Below are 15,902 nucleotides of genomic sequence, written 5' to 3' on the forward strand. Positions count from 1 at the left end.
ATGAAGTCAGTAAATAGATGCAAAAACCAAAATTTAAATTTTAATCAAAGCATTTTCGTTTCAGAAGTCACAAAATAAACTTTATAAAAATACACAGTCATATCATGCCATCAATATAGTGTTCATCTCAATAGCCAGAGGCTTATGAGGCATACCAAGGCTAACTAACTCAAACTATGGGTATCCATTTAAATTTTTTCCTGTACTGGCACACACCTCAATACTTCAGCAAGAGAGGGAATTCAAAACTATTTTCTCCCACTAGTCATGCTAGTGAGGCATTCAGATATATGGTTATGACACTATAGTTTCAAAACTATCTTAATAATTTTCTAAACATTTATTTGCAATTCATTACATACCACTAAATTTTCCAACAATTTAGGTTAAAAGCATATTGTTCCATTAAATCACAATTTCCAATACAAATAAGTCACAATTTATTCATTCAAAACAAATTGCCAAAGAAAATTTACAGAAAAATTCTATGTTGTGCACAAACCTCGTGCGAGTCGCCTCTAGGCCTTGACTCGATGTTTCCTTTCCTTTCTCAGTATTCTCTTTAACTGAAACATACAATTTGCAGTGTTTCAGTATCATAACTTATAAAAATTCCAATAAATAAATTCACATTTACTTAATTCTTACCCTAATATACTTAAAGTAACGTTCTTTAAAATTTGCATTTCGGGGTTACTATTTATGGTACTATTTAAGTCAAAATATTAACTTTTTCATGCTTAATAGGTATGTGAATTTCAATTATACTCACTTACTACATTTTGGGTGCCTAATTTGTTGGTTTTGGTTGCCGCTTAAATTTCTAGATCTCCTAAGTGCATTTTCAAATTTTCAGTTTTTGTGCCATGTTTACTGTTCTATTGGTCAAGTTTCTGTAGGAATTTGGCTAAGTGTTCTTCATCAAAGTTGTTACTTATTGTCTTATCTTTAATTCTCTTTTTAAATCACTCCATTTGGAGTTTTTTAGCCCAAGATATAGTCATTTGAATCAGGCTAGTTGGATTGGTGTTACCCAGAATTTTTGGACTTATTTAGGTTTTGGCAGTTTTGGACAACTAACTTTGGGTGACAAAATGACTAGGTTATGGGAAAAATTTTTGTTGGTGCTCTTCATAAAAGTTGTAGTGCTATGTCATACCTTTCCAATGCCACAAAAATTAGGTCATTTGGACCTGTCTAGCCCAAGTTATGGCCAAATGAATAAACACTGTTCATTTGATCATTTTGGTACAGTGGCAGTGCATATTACCCGGATTTGACCTAACTGTTCACTATGTTAATGTCATTTTCTGGGCATAGTTTCTACATGAAAAATGTGTCATTATGTGTCTATTTTCATTCCCAATTGGCCTCATACCACTTGGTTTAGTAAAATTTCAGTTTTGGTCCCTAAAAGAGACCTAGGTCAAGCTGCCAGTATAGGAACCCTAACCAATCCGAATTGCAATTTGTTTCTACTAATTCAAACACATCACAAATAGTCCCAATTGACCATTTTTAACCTCAATTAAGGTCATTTGTATCACTTAACCATTTCCTCCAATTTTTCTTCCAATTTCTATACTCAAGAATCCTAATTTACACAATTCCTTCAATTAATGAAATTAAAGTGTATAACTTACTTCTACATACTTAATTAAGACTAATTACATGTTTAATTTACATAAACAACATCAAAATCCTAAGGGACTAGGCTGGCTGAATTTTATGTAAGTGTAGATATACATGAATTTGTTTCCTTTTTCTTCAATTTCCAAATTATTTTAACTATATCAACATGAATTGAAATAGAAATTTAAGAGAATATTCACTAACCTTTACTTTGAATTCCCAATCTTCAAATCTCTCCACTATCCTTCCCAATTCCTTCTTAAATCTTCTTGTCTACTTGTAATAACAAGGTTTTAGTGGAGAATTTGGGGGATTTATGGCTAATTTGGGGGTTAGAGAGCTGAAAATCAAGCTTCCATGGAGGAAAATTAGAAAGAGAAAGTGAGGAGAGGGTGGACGTCAAGGATATGAAAAAGAAGACCCATTTTTTTTTCTTTTATTTTGTTATTTATCTCATTTTTTACTTGGTCAAATTTTTAAATAATTAAAAATTATTATGATGTCATGATGATGAAAGTGGGGTGATGTCATTATTCCTTTTTCTTTTCTTTTTCCTAAATTTTTCTATAGTTCTTTAATTTAATTCTCTATTCCGAAATTTTCATTTCTCCTATTTTATTGGACAGTTAAGTCAGAAAGTAACCTCTAGGGGTGAATTAACCAATTTGCTCCTCACCGGTTTGACCCGATTTTCAAGTAATTTAATATTTCTTTTGGATTCCTGACCTAATTATTTGACCTACTTATCAGCTCTTTTCTGTGATTTTCTCTTTTCCACTAGGTTCACAATAGTCCTTGGGACTGCAGCGTCACATTTTTCGGTTTAGAATTAGGGTTACGATAGCCTTCGCAGTCACTTCCCGGGAAGGTCACCCATCGTTGTAACTCCCCGCTCATTTAACCTTTTATGTTTTATTTTTCTTATTTATACTTAACTATTTGACAATTACTAATTATTTATATTCATGGCTTATCTAGGTGTCTTAGATGTGGTTCTAATCCTCTTAATTGTCCGGACCGACATCGGTCACTGGAACAGTGAAATGTACCAGGCTATGCATATAGGGGTGTTACAAAGAGCCAAGGTTTTAAGCTCCCTATTTGACTTTGGGTAGTCATCCTATATGTTTGAAAAGGTAGTGGTGGTTGGGGTGTAGATGAGATTAGGTCCACAACAAGTGACAATCCATTGTTTTATGAGGAAGAAAGTGGTATCAGGGTTTTTAATATTATGGACAGTGAAGAGGTAATAGGTAGTGGACTTTGGGGTGAATTATTTAGTGCATGGGATGGAAACGTAGGTGATGATGGGATAGGTATAATTGCATGTGAAGGTGGTAAAGAGGTGTCCACTTAAGGAAAAGCCAGTTGTGAGATAGTTAAGAGACATGGGCCAAGAATACCATCATAAGTGGGAAACAAACTTGACAAGAGTTGTTAGCGTGTAGCAGGAGGTGGCTAGTGAATAATATGTTGTCGTAATCTTGGTTCAGTAGAGGGAGAGCCAATTTCATCCTTACACACAAAGGGAAATACCTGCTCATAGAAAAAGACATGGCGTGAGATAAAGGTTTTTCTGGTAGAAGTATCTAGGAAGATATAACACTTATGAATATTTTATAACCCAGGAACACACATTGTTTAGATTTTGGGTCCAATTTATTTTTAGTGTATGACTTTAACCAAGGGTAGCAAAGGCAACCAAAGACTTTCAATTCATTGTAATTTGGTGGTGATTTGAACAAAATTTCATAGGTGTATGTGGCTTAGTATAAATAGATGGTATTTGATTAATAGTGTATATAGAAGTAGCAAAAGCAAAAGCCCAAAAATTAATAGTAACACTAGCATGATGCAACAATGCTCATCCAGTTTCAACAATATCCCCATCCTTCCTTTTGACACAATCGTTCTGTTCTGGAGTATAAGGACAGGAAACACGTTGGCTAATTCCATTTTCTTTGAGATATTTAGTTGAAGCCGAAGAGGAGTGTTGTTGGGAGCGTCCATGTCCTCAGCCAGAATTGCAGTTTAAGGAGGTACGACCTTAATGAAAGGATTTAGTAGCAAATTGTGCCATGGGTTCAATGGAGTCTGAAACTATCAAAGAATCTAATTTTAACTAAGTTTCCTCGCTTAGTAAAAGAGCGTACAGATCATCATAAGAGAGAGGAACATTCTGAGCTTCAATAGCTCTAATAAATGGCTGGTACTCAGAACTAAGACCCTCTAAGATATCTGTCACAAGATTTTCTTCAGTAGTAAAAGATTGTAATGTGGCCAACTGATCAAAAATTTTCCTAGCTCGCCTCATCTAAGCATCAATGCTATCAGAACCTTTGGAGAGACGCTTCAACTGTTTGCGCAATTGTATAATTTGTGTGCGCGATCCAGTAGAGACGATGGTCGCCAATTTGTTCCAAGCATCCCCAGCAGTAGAAGAACCAACTATTTGAAGCAGCAACTACTCTGAAATAAAGCAAAATAACTAACTCAAAACAATTTGATATTGTCTATACCATGGAAGATAAGTAGGATTTGATTGATTATCGATGGTTATTGGTGGTGGTTTAGAAGTAGGAGAGATAAGACTTACAAGATTATACCCATTAAGTGAGGGAAGAATATGCGCTTTACACAAAATATAGTTGGAGGACATAAGTTTTACTTTCAAAAATTGAGAGATATTCGGTATAGACTAAGAGAAGGAGAAGATGCAGAAGAATTAATTAGGCTTTGCTTGGTGGCCATCACAGAAGGAGCCACAAGGCTCTGATACCATATGAGTGTTTGAACCAAGACTGATATTCTCATTATAATAGAGGTTTATTTATATACAGCTTATGGAAAAAGATATGTATCGACTAAATTAACCTGTAGGTGCAGGAGTTATAATCACAATTTGATGCTGAGTTATAATTATAATTGATACATATACATCATGATAAATCTTATCAAAAACACTATTTTTTATTTATATTATTTAATAATATAGTATTTATATTAATGTTTAAAAATTGAGAGAGTAATTCATAAAAAAACAAATATTATTAATTTTTAGAGGTTGAAAAATCATTTTAACCAGAATAAATAATATTATATCACTATTTTTACATTTAACGACTAATTCAATAATAATTTTTATCAAATATTTTTATTTTAATAATTATATAAATAACTAATTATCACTAACTAACTACTAATAAAATAATAAACAATTATTAAAATTAATACTTTTAAATAGTATCTAAGACGTCGATGCTTGTAAAGTCCTGGAAACTGCTGGCGGCGACTACGTGTCAAAAGTTAACTGGTTCTTCACCATTTGTTACAATGATCCTTGTACTACGTGGCCAAATCTTTTGCGCCAAACCCTTAATCTTTTTTTTTTTCCGAAGATAATTTCCAAACCCTCAATCTTCCTTCCCCATGGTATAAAAAGAAAATCATTATTTAATTTCCTTATTTTAATAAAATTAAATATTTATTTTCTATTTTAAAAAATATTTATTTTCCCACTTAAAAGGTTCACCAGGTATAGAAATTATTAAAAAAAAAGTAAGATTCTATGAGAAAATAAAGAAAATTAAAAAATAAAAAAATAATTAATATATTTAAGATATTAATGTATTTACAAAATAATGTCTCAATTCATTTTATTTTATCATATATAGAATGTAATATGATTTTAAAAAATGAAATGTGGTATGATTTTAAATGATGAACTAAACGTGAGCTGTATTTTTTTAGTTAATTTAAATTAAAAATTATATTAATTAATTTAAATAAAAATTATTATGATAATATTAAATAATTTAAGATTATATTATTATATTTTTTAAATTATAAAAATTGAATAAATTCTAAAAAAATTAAGTAAAGAGTATGTGAATATAAATGTAAAGATTAATTATATATATTTTTGTAATAAAAAATTAAATAATTCTAAAAAATAATTTATTTACTCTACTCAACAGTGTCTCATCCTATTGTAATTACAGGGAGCCCCTTCCCTTCGCACTTATATAACAGAAGAGCCACAAAAAATTCGCCTCTCATCCTCATCATCTTCACAGACGCTCCATTATTTTTTTTTTCTTTACGGGAAATTAGGTGAATTTTTATGATAATTGAATAAATTGAAAGGGGAAAAATAAAAATCTATCGGTGGAATCGGGAAATCTTGTAGTGAATTCGAGTGTTGGTAGCTATGGGGAAGAAGAGGAAATCGATAGCCACCAGCCTGGACGAGGTGGATCGGACCATGTACGCGTCGTTTTGCAGCGCTGCTAACTCTCTCTCTCAGCTCTATACTCAGGCTATGAACCACCAGAAACTTTCCTTTCAAGCCGGTGAACGTCACGGTCTTGTGAGTCTTTCTCTCTCTGTTTGTTGTTTGTGTCTTTGATTTTGTAGAATCTGGAGGAGATTGTTAATTTTGGGTGCTTGTTTTGATCAATGAAGCACATGTTTTTTTTTTCCTTTTTTTGTATACGTTTTATTTTTTTGTTTGGATTTTTGTTTTAGGATAAAGGTTGCCCTTTTCCTCTTCTTTTGGTAAATGTAACTGGATTATTTGATTCTAACAATTTGAAAAGGTATGGATGGATTTGCGTGGGATTGATGATGGGGTAGTTTACTTTTTGATTTTAGGTATTGTTAGTGAATTTTACAATTGATGGAATTTTGGGTTTTTCCCCATTTGCACTTTATTTTTTTTGGTGGAAATGAAAGGGGATGATAGAAACCCCATTTCACTGGACTGTTGATGAGGTAGATATATGCAGGCATCAATTGTTACGACCTTTTGTCTTGTTAGAAGCAACTAAACTTGAATATTTGATTTTTTGATGAAAAAACAAAAAGTATCTTGACTGCTGTGTAATTGTGGTAGTTGAAAGTCTTTATTTTCTCCACTTGCATCTAATTGTTGCACCACTGTCAAATATCATGTTGAATTGAAGAAAGAGTTGGTTTTTAGGGCTTGTGTTTTAATTTATGACTGAGTTATAAAGCACTGCAATTCAGTGTGGTTTCAGAGAGAAGATAGTGTTTAAACAATTTCTTTATGATGTAGACAATTAAGAGGAGAACTATGCTATACTGCAAGCACAAGAAGACAAAGCAACAACTGATTATGGCTTTTTATGACGTCATATTGACATTTGCCTCTAATTTTGGATTTGTTGATTTAAAATAGATGAATTTTGTATGCCTAGAGAATGACGGATAAGGTAGGTTTAGCTGGCAAAAGAACCTGTTTGGCAAGATTGGTGAAGCTGAAATGTCCTGATAATGTGGCTATGGCACAAAGGTTGAATTTATGTTGTCAAACTGTGGAAATACTAATTCAACTAATTATGACTTTTGACAGCAGAAAATATTATGGGAAAACTCCGAGGAAGCATGATATTGATCTTGAGAGATGATGGAAACTTCTTGTACGCTTACAGAAATCATTCAGTTATGGAAATTTTACGGAAAAGTATAAATAGCTGATTTGGTAATGGATAAGCGCGTTCTTGTGCATACCCAAGTGTTTGTATCACATAATACTTTGATATCAAGATTTGATATTGAGGAATTATAGTTTTAATTTTTGAGTAGAGTTGTTAGATATTAACAAAAATGGTAGGATTATGTAGTGATTTTATGCTGTGATTTAGTGCTAGGATTGTGCAGGGTTGATTGGCTAGTGCTAGGGTTGTGCAGTAACTATAGGATTGATTGATTGTGTTTCCAGACTTGTTGTATTTATGACATTATATAAACCCAATTAGCTTGAGGGAATAATCAAACTTTTCAGCCAACTTTCTATCTGTTCTTGTATTACTTCATGGTATTAGAGCCTCTCGGTCTTTGTTTTTCCTCCCTGCTCTTTTCTTTCCCCCTCAGATTCATTTTGTCCCTGTAAGAAATGGTATTGCTGTTTCAAGTTGGTGGGCTTTTGGGGGTCAACTTACTACACTGCCCGTACCATCAGAATAGTCTGTTGCCGATCTCGCCTGTGATCAGGTTTCTGTCACCAAAAAGTCATCCATGCTCTGCCTCGTGTCGCCACAAAACAAATCCTTCACATAATCAAGCAAGCCCAATAATGGGTTATAACCTTGGTTTTAAATAACAGCCATTATATAATGTAATGGCTGTTGGATACAAGTTTTTGAGGTGGGTGTTAAAGTTACCCACATTAAATAACGACAAAAATATTGGTATCACTAACAGTTGTTACTTTTGTTATGTAACGGTAATGAATGTTACTGGCCATTAAGTAACGGGTAACAGCCATTACTTACATGGGCATAGATTCCTTTTTGGTTTCCACACTTCCCTTCTGTTTCACTTAAATTTTCATCTCAAATTTTTCACCTTTTACAAATTTTCATTTCTTAAGCTAAGATAATGAATTAGCGAAGGTCTGTTTGAAGTGAAAAAAAAAAACAATTAATCACACTTCTACATCCATATTTTGCAAAGGTGAGGGATTTGTATTTGTTGTTGGTGTTTTTGCTCATTTGTTGAAAATTATGGTTTATACTGGTTTGGTGGTAATAAGGTTAGTTCTTTACCATCTACTTATATTTTAGTTTTAAATTGATTAATGCTAATGATGTTTAAGAATAATGGTTTTAATGTCTTTATTTGATGTATTTATGATTGTGATTTGGTTATGTATATTAGTTTTTATTATATCTTTTAATATCTATTCATTTAATGAACTTTGCAATTTATCAAAAAAATTTGTATAACGATAAGCCATTATCATTATGTTATGGCTGTTGTAGGCCTGTCTGTTAGCTGCGATCGTGACTATGATTTAAATCCATGGTTACAACATCAAATTTTCTGTAGATGTCATCCTAATGTGGCATACAACTCTACATTAAAATAAAACCCAGTCATTAATATATAATAACACCTAGAAAACGTTTAGGCTTGCCAGAATAACGGAACTCCAACCTTATAGTGGATATCGTGCATAGTTCATTGAAATACATCCTAAAGCAATTGAAATTATTTGACCCACAGAGCCACCTGAACATATAATGTTTGAAAAAAAAAAAAAAGGAATTCTTCAACTAGGTTTCACATCAAGATTTTTGAGGTTCTTGCCAGAAATTGAGAAAGAAAACCAAAGTGTCATACTATCACTTACAACTAAAACCTGACCTCTTCAGTGCTCAGTTGTGGATCTTTGTTCCCACAAAGAAGAAATTTAAGATAGTCAACTTGCTGTGATGGAGGCCTAGAGGACAACTGAGCGTGGCTCTGAGGGAGTGTAGAGAGAGGGAGGCATAGCGCAACAAGAGAAAGACCAAAACAGGCGAGATGCAATAGGGATTTTAGTCAAAAGGGGAATTAGGGATTACAAAACAGTAGCTTCTTTCCCCAAAAGTGCAGTACATGTATAGGAATAAAAAAAACTTTGATTGATTCGATTATTTTGGTTTTTTTTACCTTAATAACCAAACCAAATAACTTAATTTAAAAAAGAAAAAAAAAACCCGAAATGAACCGTTTAGACTAAAAAATCAAATTGAAAAACTGAATTAGAATGTTTTGGTTCAGTTTTTCGGTTATTATTATTTTCTGCTCAACCCTACTTAATTCTTATAAATGATTAAGAGGGCTCATCATGATGCTAGCACAAGATTACTAATAAAGAACAATTGATGGCTTTTTTTATGGAGAACATTGATCAACTTAATTTTATGTCTAATGGACCCTAAACAAATACAGAATAATCTAATTAATGAAAATAAGGTAATTTAGGTGGGCTAAAAATGCTTGTTTGGGTAGATTGAGAAGCTGGAGAACAGGTGTTTTAATAGTATGGCCTTTGCACAAAGGTTGAACTTGTGTTAAAAAATTATTGAATAGTGATGGTTATCTTTGAATTATGACAATGGATAAATATTATGGAAAGATATGAGGAATTCTGGACTATAAATTTTGGAGCAGAGGAAATTGCAAGTATCAAGGATGGTTTAGGATCAAGTAATAGTTGACTTTTAGGGGTCAAATCTCTAATGTGGTATCTTAGAAATAAAATTATTGGAAATCAAAGCAAAGTTTCATGGTCGTTTACATTTCCTAGTTGAATTTTGAGTTGTGATATTGGCCATTTTTTTTATATTTTATTTCAATGCTTTTAGCTTCTCTTTGGTTTTTACTTCTTGAGCATCAGGCAATTATGAACTGTCTCATTCTACAATCCTGTCAGGCTTTGATTTGGACTAATGTATTGCTCTCTTGGTCTGAATTTAATAATTTTTTTACTTACACTGGTCATATTGATTTCAGGAAAAACTTTATCAGTGGATTTGGAGACAACAAGAGGGAGGATCGAGAGTAGCAACAGTTGATATACTCAATTATATTCAGGTTTGCCTAATTTTATTTACAAACTATTGTCCCTTTTTCTTTTGACCTTTTATTTGTGTAGTTAAAAGGGTTTTTGAGCATGATGGTTGCATTACCTTGTGCCTTTGCAATATTTCTTAATATCCAACATCTACTTTTGCCTCCATTGGCATTTGTGCGAGTTATAATGACTCTACATTTGGCTATGAAACTGAATGTGAGATGCGGTAACACAGAGTTCCAAATAGTGATGTCCTTTGAATTAAATTTTGTTACAATCATAATAGCATCTTCATTTGTAACAATGTTATACTCTTCTAGTGGTATCAATGCAGTCAAGGAAAGCCAAATTTTGGGATTATTTTTTTCAGTTTTCCTAATTATTAAATTTGGATTTGTCTTCTAAATGTTTCTATTTAGGAAGTTCATAGTTGTAGTACTATTTAGGAATTTATTACAAACTAGTTTTCTTAAGCTCTAAATATATTAGTTAGATAGTATTAACAATTGATTTAAAAATAAAATTGATATATTTTAGCCATAAGAACACTCAAACAACAATACAACACTTTTCAAACTACTTTTTTCAATGGCACCTGAAATGGTGTTTTTTCTGAAAGGCTTTTTTTGACCTTGAAACTCAATGCCGAATGGGACATTAGTTTTTTGGTGGTAGAATTTTGCATTTGATTTTTGGAATGTGTGCTTGGTTTGTTCTCTTTCCTGTTTCTGCTGCTCCTGCTCCTGCTCCTGCTCCTGCTCCTGCTTCTGCTTCTGCTTCTTCTATCCGATGCTAGAATATTGCAGGTAGATGCTGTTCGCTGCCCCAAACAACCTCTGATTGATCTATTTTGATTTGCTAATCCTAAGGTCTCCTTCCTTCTAAGCACAAAATATGAAAATTTGATTCATGTGACAAGATGAGAACCTGAGACTGCTATTAATCATGCTGTTGTAGCACGAAAATTATACAAATTTCATGTTTCTTACTGGAAGGGTCGATGAAAAATGATCCTTGTGCCTACCAATAACTAGTTGGGGCTTGGTTTTGTTGATTTCAAATGGAGTCATTTGCTATTGTTGCTTAGATTTTGTTTTTAGTTGCAGGCTTGCAATTTGTAAAAGAAAGAACCATCTTAGTTGCATAGATGTAAACATACATGGTTGTTGATATTTATGACATTGTACTGTATTTCAAATGCAATGCTTCGTACAGAATGAGCTGGACTATTGCGGAGAAGAGCCTCCAATGTCCCCCCGAGCACCACAACAACATCAGAATTCCCAACCAATTCAGTTCTCAAATTCCAGCTTCCTCGTTTCATCAGGTTCATCTGGCCCAATAACTGCTAGCCAAGGCACTCGCTCTGAGCACTGTGATCAACAATCCAAGAATTCAGTTTTCTCAAATGCTTTGTCAAGCCCTGTCCGGAGGAGTCTCCAGAACTACAACATTGCTCAGGGTGGCTACTACCCACCTCCACCTGGTGGTCCACCGTTAGGAAATGGAACCCGCAGTAACGAGCCCAACTTTCTTCAGCACCAGAACAGGGAGCCAAATCCTGCAAGTTCCAATGATTCTTCAATGGACATCTAAGATAGTAGGTGAAGAAGGTGGTTAAAAGAATTGGGATTTAGATTTAAGGTTGTGGCACATGGAAATGATTACTTCATACAAGAATAATTGCATGAAGGTGTTGAAGTGCGTGGAGAAGAATAGGTAGAAATGGTGTGTGAGTTGTCATTAGGGCAAAATGGTATATGAGGAACAGCATAACCTATTAGTTAATCTTTTATTGTCTTTTTGAATGCTTAAGATTGGTCTTTTATATCATGTAAAGCTTGTTGAGTTGACTTTGCTGCTTATAATATTTGTTGCATTTTATCTTTTGTTTTGCTTTTTTAGAACGTGTTTCTTAATGATACACCTCTGTAACAAAAAAATTAAAAAATATTGTGCGTCTGCTAAGTTCGTTTTTAGTTAATGCTAACTGCTTTTCAAGAAAAAAAAAAAGATATTGAAAAAAAAAGTTTAAAAATATATTATTTTAATATTTTAATGATTAAATTTATTAAATTTAATTTAAATTTTTTTAATACTCTCTTATTGATATATTTAGTAAGTATTTTTCTCAAAAGTAATTTCAACATCAAGTGATGGTGTTAGGAATTTATTTGAGAGGAGTCTAATTAAAATATATAATTTATAAAAAAAATATTCATAAAAATAAACGTAAGTTGATAAATGAATTTTTAATAAAAGTTAATAAGATATTATAAGTAATTTTTTATTAATGGAAATCTAATTAATCATAATAATTTCGTTATCAATACTTACAAATATATCTCTTTCAATGTAATTCATTAAATAATCATTTAGTAATTCATCTATTATTTTATTATGAAGTGAATTTTTCATATAACTAATAAGATTAATACAATTCAATTTTATAAGTAACACCATAAAAATATTAATTTAATATTAATTTTATTTTATATATTAAAATATAAGTCTAAGAAATATATGATTAATCTTCTATTACACGCGTTGTTGTATAAGTATAGATTTTATTTTTTTTTCTTAAAAATAAGACTTTATTTTTATAATTATACTTTTATTTCGATTATAATTATAACATATGTTGTATTTGTTTTCCTAATTAAAAAAAAATATAATTGAGGATGTAATTACAGGTGATAAGAAGTAAAAAATGTTGCCCCCTTGAAAGGATAAAAACTTTTTTTTCCGTATAGAAGATTGGAGAGAAAATAAATAAAAAATAAAATAACTTAGGATTACCTCTGAGCCAGAAAATGAACGGTTTAGTTCACCAACTATACGTTAATAATATAGAATAATGAGTATCAACTTGTTCAAGTTTAAAATATAAAAAAAAAAGTGATATTCCTATCTTAATTTAATAAAATTATTAATATACTCATAAGAGATTTAGAAATTTAAGAAAGGTTCAATGCCCCCTTAGTCCTAGTGTGGCTTCGCCATTGCCAACACCAACAATAATGTCAAATAAATTTTTAGCCTTTAATTAATTAAAAAAAAGTAGTTTAATGGGAGAATATTTTATTATTTTTATTTTAATCTAGCTCTTATAATATTAAAAGTAAAGTGTTATTTAATTCTTTTATATATATATATATAAAGAAAATACAACTTTTATTGTATTAACAAGTATGCAAATATTTTAATAAAGTTATTCTTAAATTGACTTGATTCTTTTGGATCAAAATTTAACATATAAAATTGCTTACTTTATATAGAATATAATTTTTTCATATGCTTCGGTTAGGGATGATAATTGTTCCTGAATTTGATTATCATTAATTTTTTTCAATGTCACTTCATCCTTAAATATTGTATTGTGTGGGGTGTGAAATACGAGAAGGTATTTTCACCTTAATTCTCATAATTTACTTTGATAATAATATATTATTATTTTATCAAATAATTAATTTTATACATTTATATATTAATCTAAATAAAAATATATATTATTAAAATTATGTTTAAATTTATATTTTTAATTTGCAATTTATTTTTAATAATAATAATTTAAATAAAAAAAAATCTTTATGCCTCACTACGCTTTTCAATGGAAATACCTATAGAAAAGTGATCTAGCCTCGACCCGTTCATCACCATTCATAATTTCCGTGTATAAAAAAGTTTTTATTTTATTTTATTTGATAATAAGATATTTTATTTATTTATTTATAAATATTTTTTTGGCTGGAGAATGACTCACATGGGCCTCAATCTCTCTTTTATTATCGTAGGCCGACCTTTTTATTTATTTATTTATTTATAAAAGGCAAAACTTTGCTTAGTTTATCACAGCTCTCTTCAAGCACTATGAACTTAGTTCAATTGAGTCCTTTGCCTGCCATTTTCCTTGTCTCAATTTTTTTTTTTTAAATTTCCCTACATTTGCTTGGTTAATCCGTACCTTTCTCATTTTTTGCATGCATAGTTTTTTGATATGCTTCAATTGAAGTTTAAATTTATAATATACTACAATTTTAAAGAGTATAAATATGAGATATTTCATTTATTGAGTCATTTTATTTTATAATTTTAAAAATAATTTTGATATTATTAAATAAAAACTTATTAATTGATTCGTGCTATGTATTATATGTATTATGTTACGTTGATTTGGGATGAAGTACTTGAATTATATATAAGATTTGGATAAATCTTATCTTTTTACGTTAGCTTTCGGGATAGAGTTATTCATAATTTATATCACATTGAAATATTTTATTTTAATTTTGTATAGTCAATAAAAATAGTCAGAATTGAAATAGAAAATTAATTTATTATTTTATTTATAAATAAAAATATTTTTATTTTATTTTATTTATATTTCAATTTCAGGTGAGTTTGAAACTCACCAAGGAGGCCAGAGATTTGCTTGTTGTGGGTAGGAAAAAGAGGGGATAAAAAGAGAATAAATATTAAAAAATAATTTTTAATTAATAAAATTTTATTTTTTGTTAGATTTTAGTTAAATTTGGTTGATTGAATAAAACTATAATAAAATATTTTAATTTTCTATAAATTATCAAAATTGAAACAAGTAAACAAAATTGTAATTTTACTCAAACGTTTATTTTTTTTTATAATTAAGGATTTTAAAAAGATATTTTTTAAAATATTATCAAAATAATTTTAAAAAGCTTTTTAATTTTTATGAAATTTTTACTACTAAATAGTATGTATTATAAATGACAATTTTCGAATTTAAATCTTTAATCAAAGCAAAATCCATAAAATAAAATATATTCAATTTAATTTAAAAATGTTTTTAATAATATTTAACTAATATATTTAAGGGATCTCATCAATTCAAACAATAATGTTATAAATCATCCTGCAGGATCAAATCATCATGAGATGAAGAACAAACAACTAAATCAATAAACTAATAAAGAGAAGATATGATGGTTGCGATTGTTGCCATGGCAGCTGATGAAGCAGCAGAGGACATGTCGGTTCCATTTACAATTTGTTTATATATAATATATAAATGGAAGAGATGATCAATGGGGTCCAAAGCCACATGCACCATTGGGTTGACAAGAAATGAATATGCACCTTACCTACCAGCATTACTCTCACAATCAGTTCCTCCTTTAGGGAATCCCAAGCTACTTGTGTATGCATTTGTCTATAAAGCTGTCAACTTCATGCAATTTTAGTCAAATTGTTCAAATGCATTGTGAATCCAATATTTAAAAGTTTTTATCAAGAAAGTTATTAACTTGTTATTTTATTCACCAATGAATTTTGACTTAGTGATATTATAGTTAGACATAGAAGTGGATTCGATTTTGATTGAAATTGGTTCGAAATTATCTATTCACTAAAGAGTAAACATGAACTAGTCTATTAAATTTCAAAGTTTCGGTTTAGGTTTCGATTTGATCTGGTCCGATTTTAATCTAATAGTCTAAATTTTTTTTCCAATTTTTATTTTCTTTTAAATAAAAAATTTGATTTGGTCTGAGCAGAATTGGACGACACTAGTTTAATTTTCGTCTGATTCACTTATAGTTTGAGTCAAATACGGGTTTAACTAGTTTCAGTTCTGAACCTGTCATGACCCAACCTATGGGCCGGACCGGCACTAGGACTTAGGCCAGCCTAAAGCCCCCGAGGCTCGTAGTAAGCCTAACTATTCCTCAACCCAACTCTAGGGCCCATTTAGACCCAATTTCAAGAATCCAACCGGACAGAGTCCCGCCATAAAATGGACCATTTAACGGGGAGTTTTTGACTCGCCCGACCTGTAAACACAATATATAATAAATTGGAAAACTCAGCTCACCCTCCTCATAATCAAATTATCATAATTCAAATAGGAGCTCAGCTCCCTCATCCAATC

The 15,902-nt window shown here is 30.8% G+C and overlaps 1 protein-coding gene across 1 annotated transcript; it reads left to right on the forward strand.

Moving 5' to 3' along the window:
• Positions 1-5,630: 5,630 nt before the first annotated feature.
• LOC110671339 (uncharacterized) lies at positions 5,631-11,886 on the forward strand. Its single transcript, XM_021833767.2, has 3 exons — positions 5,631-6,001; positions 9,937-10,017; positions 11,213-11,886. The coding sequence occupies exons 1-3, from the start codon at positions 5,843-5,845 to the stop codon at positions 11,591-11,593; spliced, it is 621 nt and encodes a 206-aa protein (XP_021689459.1). The 5' UTR covers positions 5,631-5,842; the 3' UTR covers positions 11,594-11,886.
• Positions 11,887-15,902: the final 4,016 nt, after the last annotated feature.

The sequence above is a fragment of the Hevea brasiliensis genome, chromosome 16, assembly GCF_030052815.1.
Source record: "Hevea brasiliensis isolate MT/VB/25A 57/8 chromosome 16, ASM3005281v1, whole genome shotgun sequence".
Classification (NCBI taxonomy): Eukaryota; Viridiplantae; Streptophyta; class Magnoliopsida; order Malpighiales; family Euphorbiaceae; genus Hevea; species Hevea brasiliensis.

Bases quoted from the DNA above. Each gene is read 5' to 3' on its own strand.
- LOC110671339 (XM_021833767.2), top strand. From the start codon at position 5,843: ATGGGGAAGAAGAGGAAATCGATAGCCACCAGCCTGGACGAGGTGGAT. The intron at 6,002-9,936 runs GTGAGTCTTTCT...TATTGATTTCAG, and splicing joins CCGGTGAACGTCACGGTCTT to GAAAAACTTTATCAGTGGAT. The intron at 10,018-11,212 runs GTTTGCCTAATT...TGCTTCGTACAG, and splicing joins ATATACTCAATTATATTCAG to AATGAGCTGGACTATTGCGG.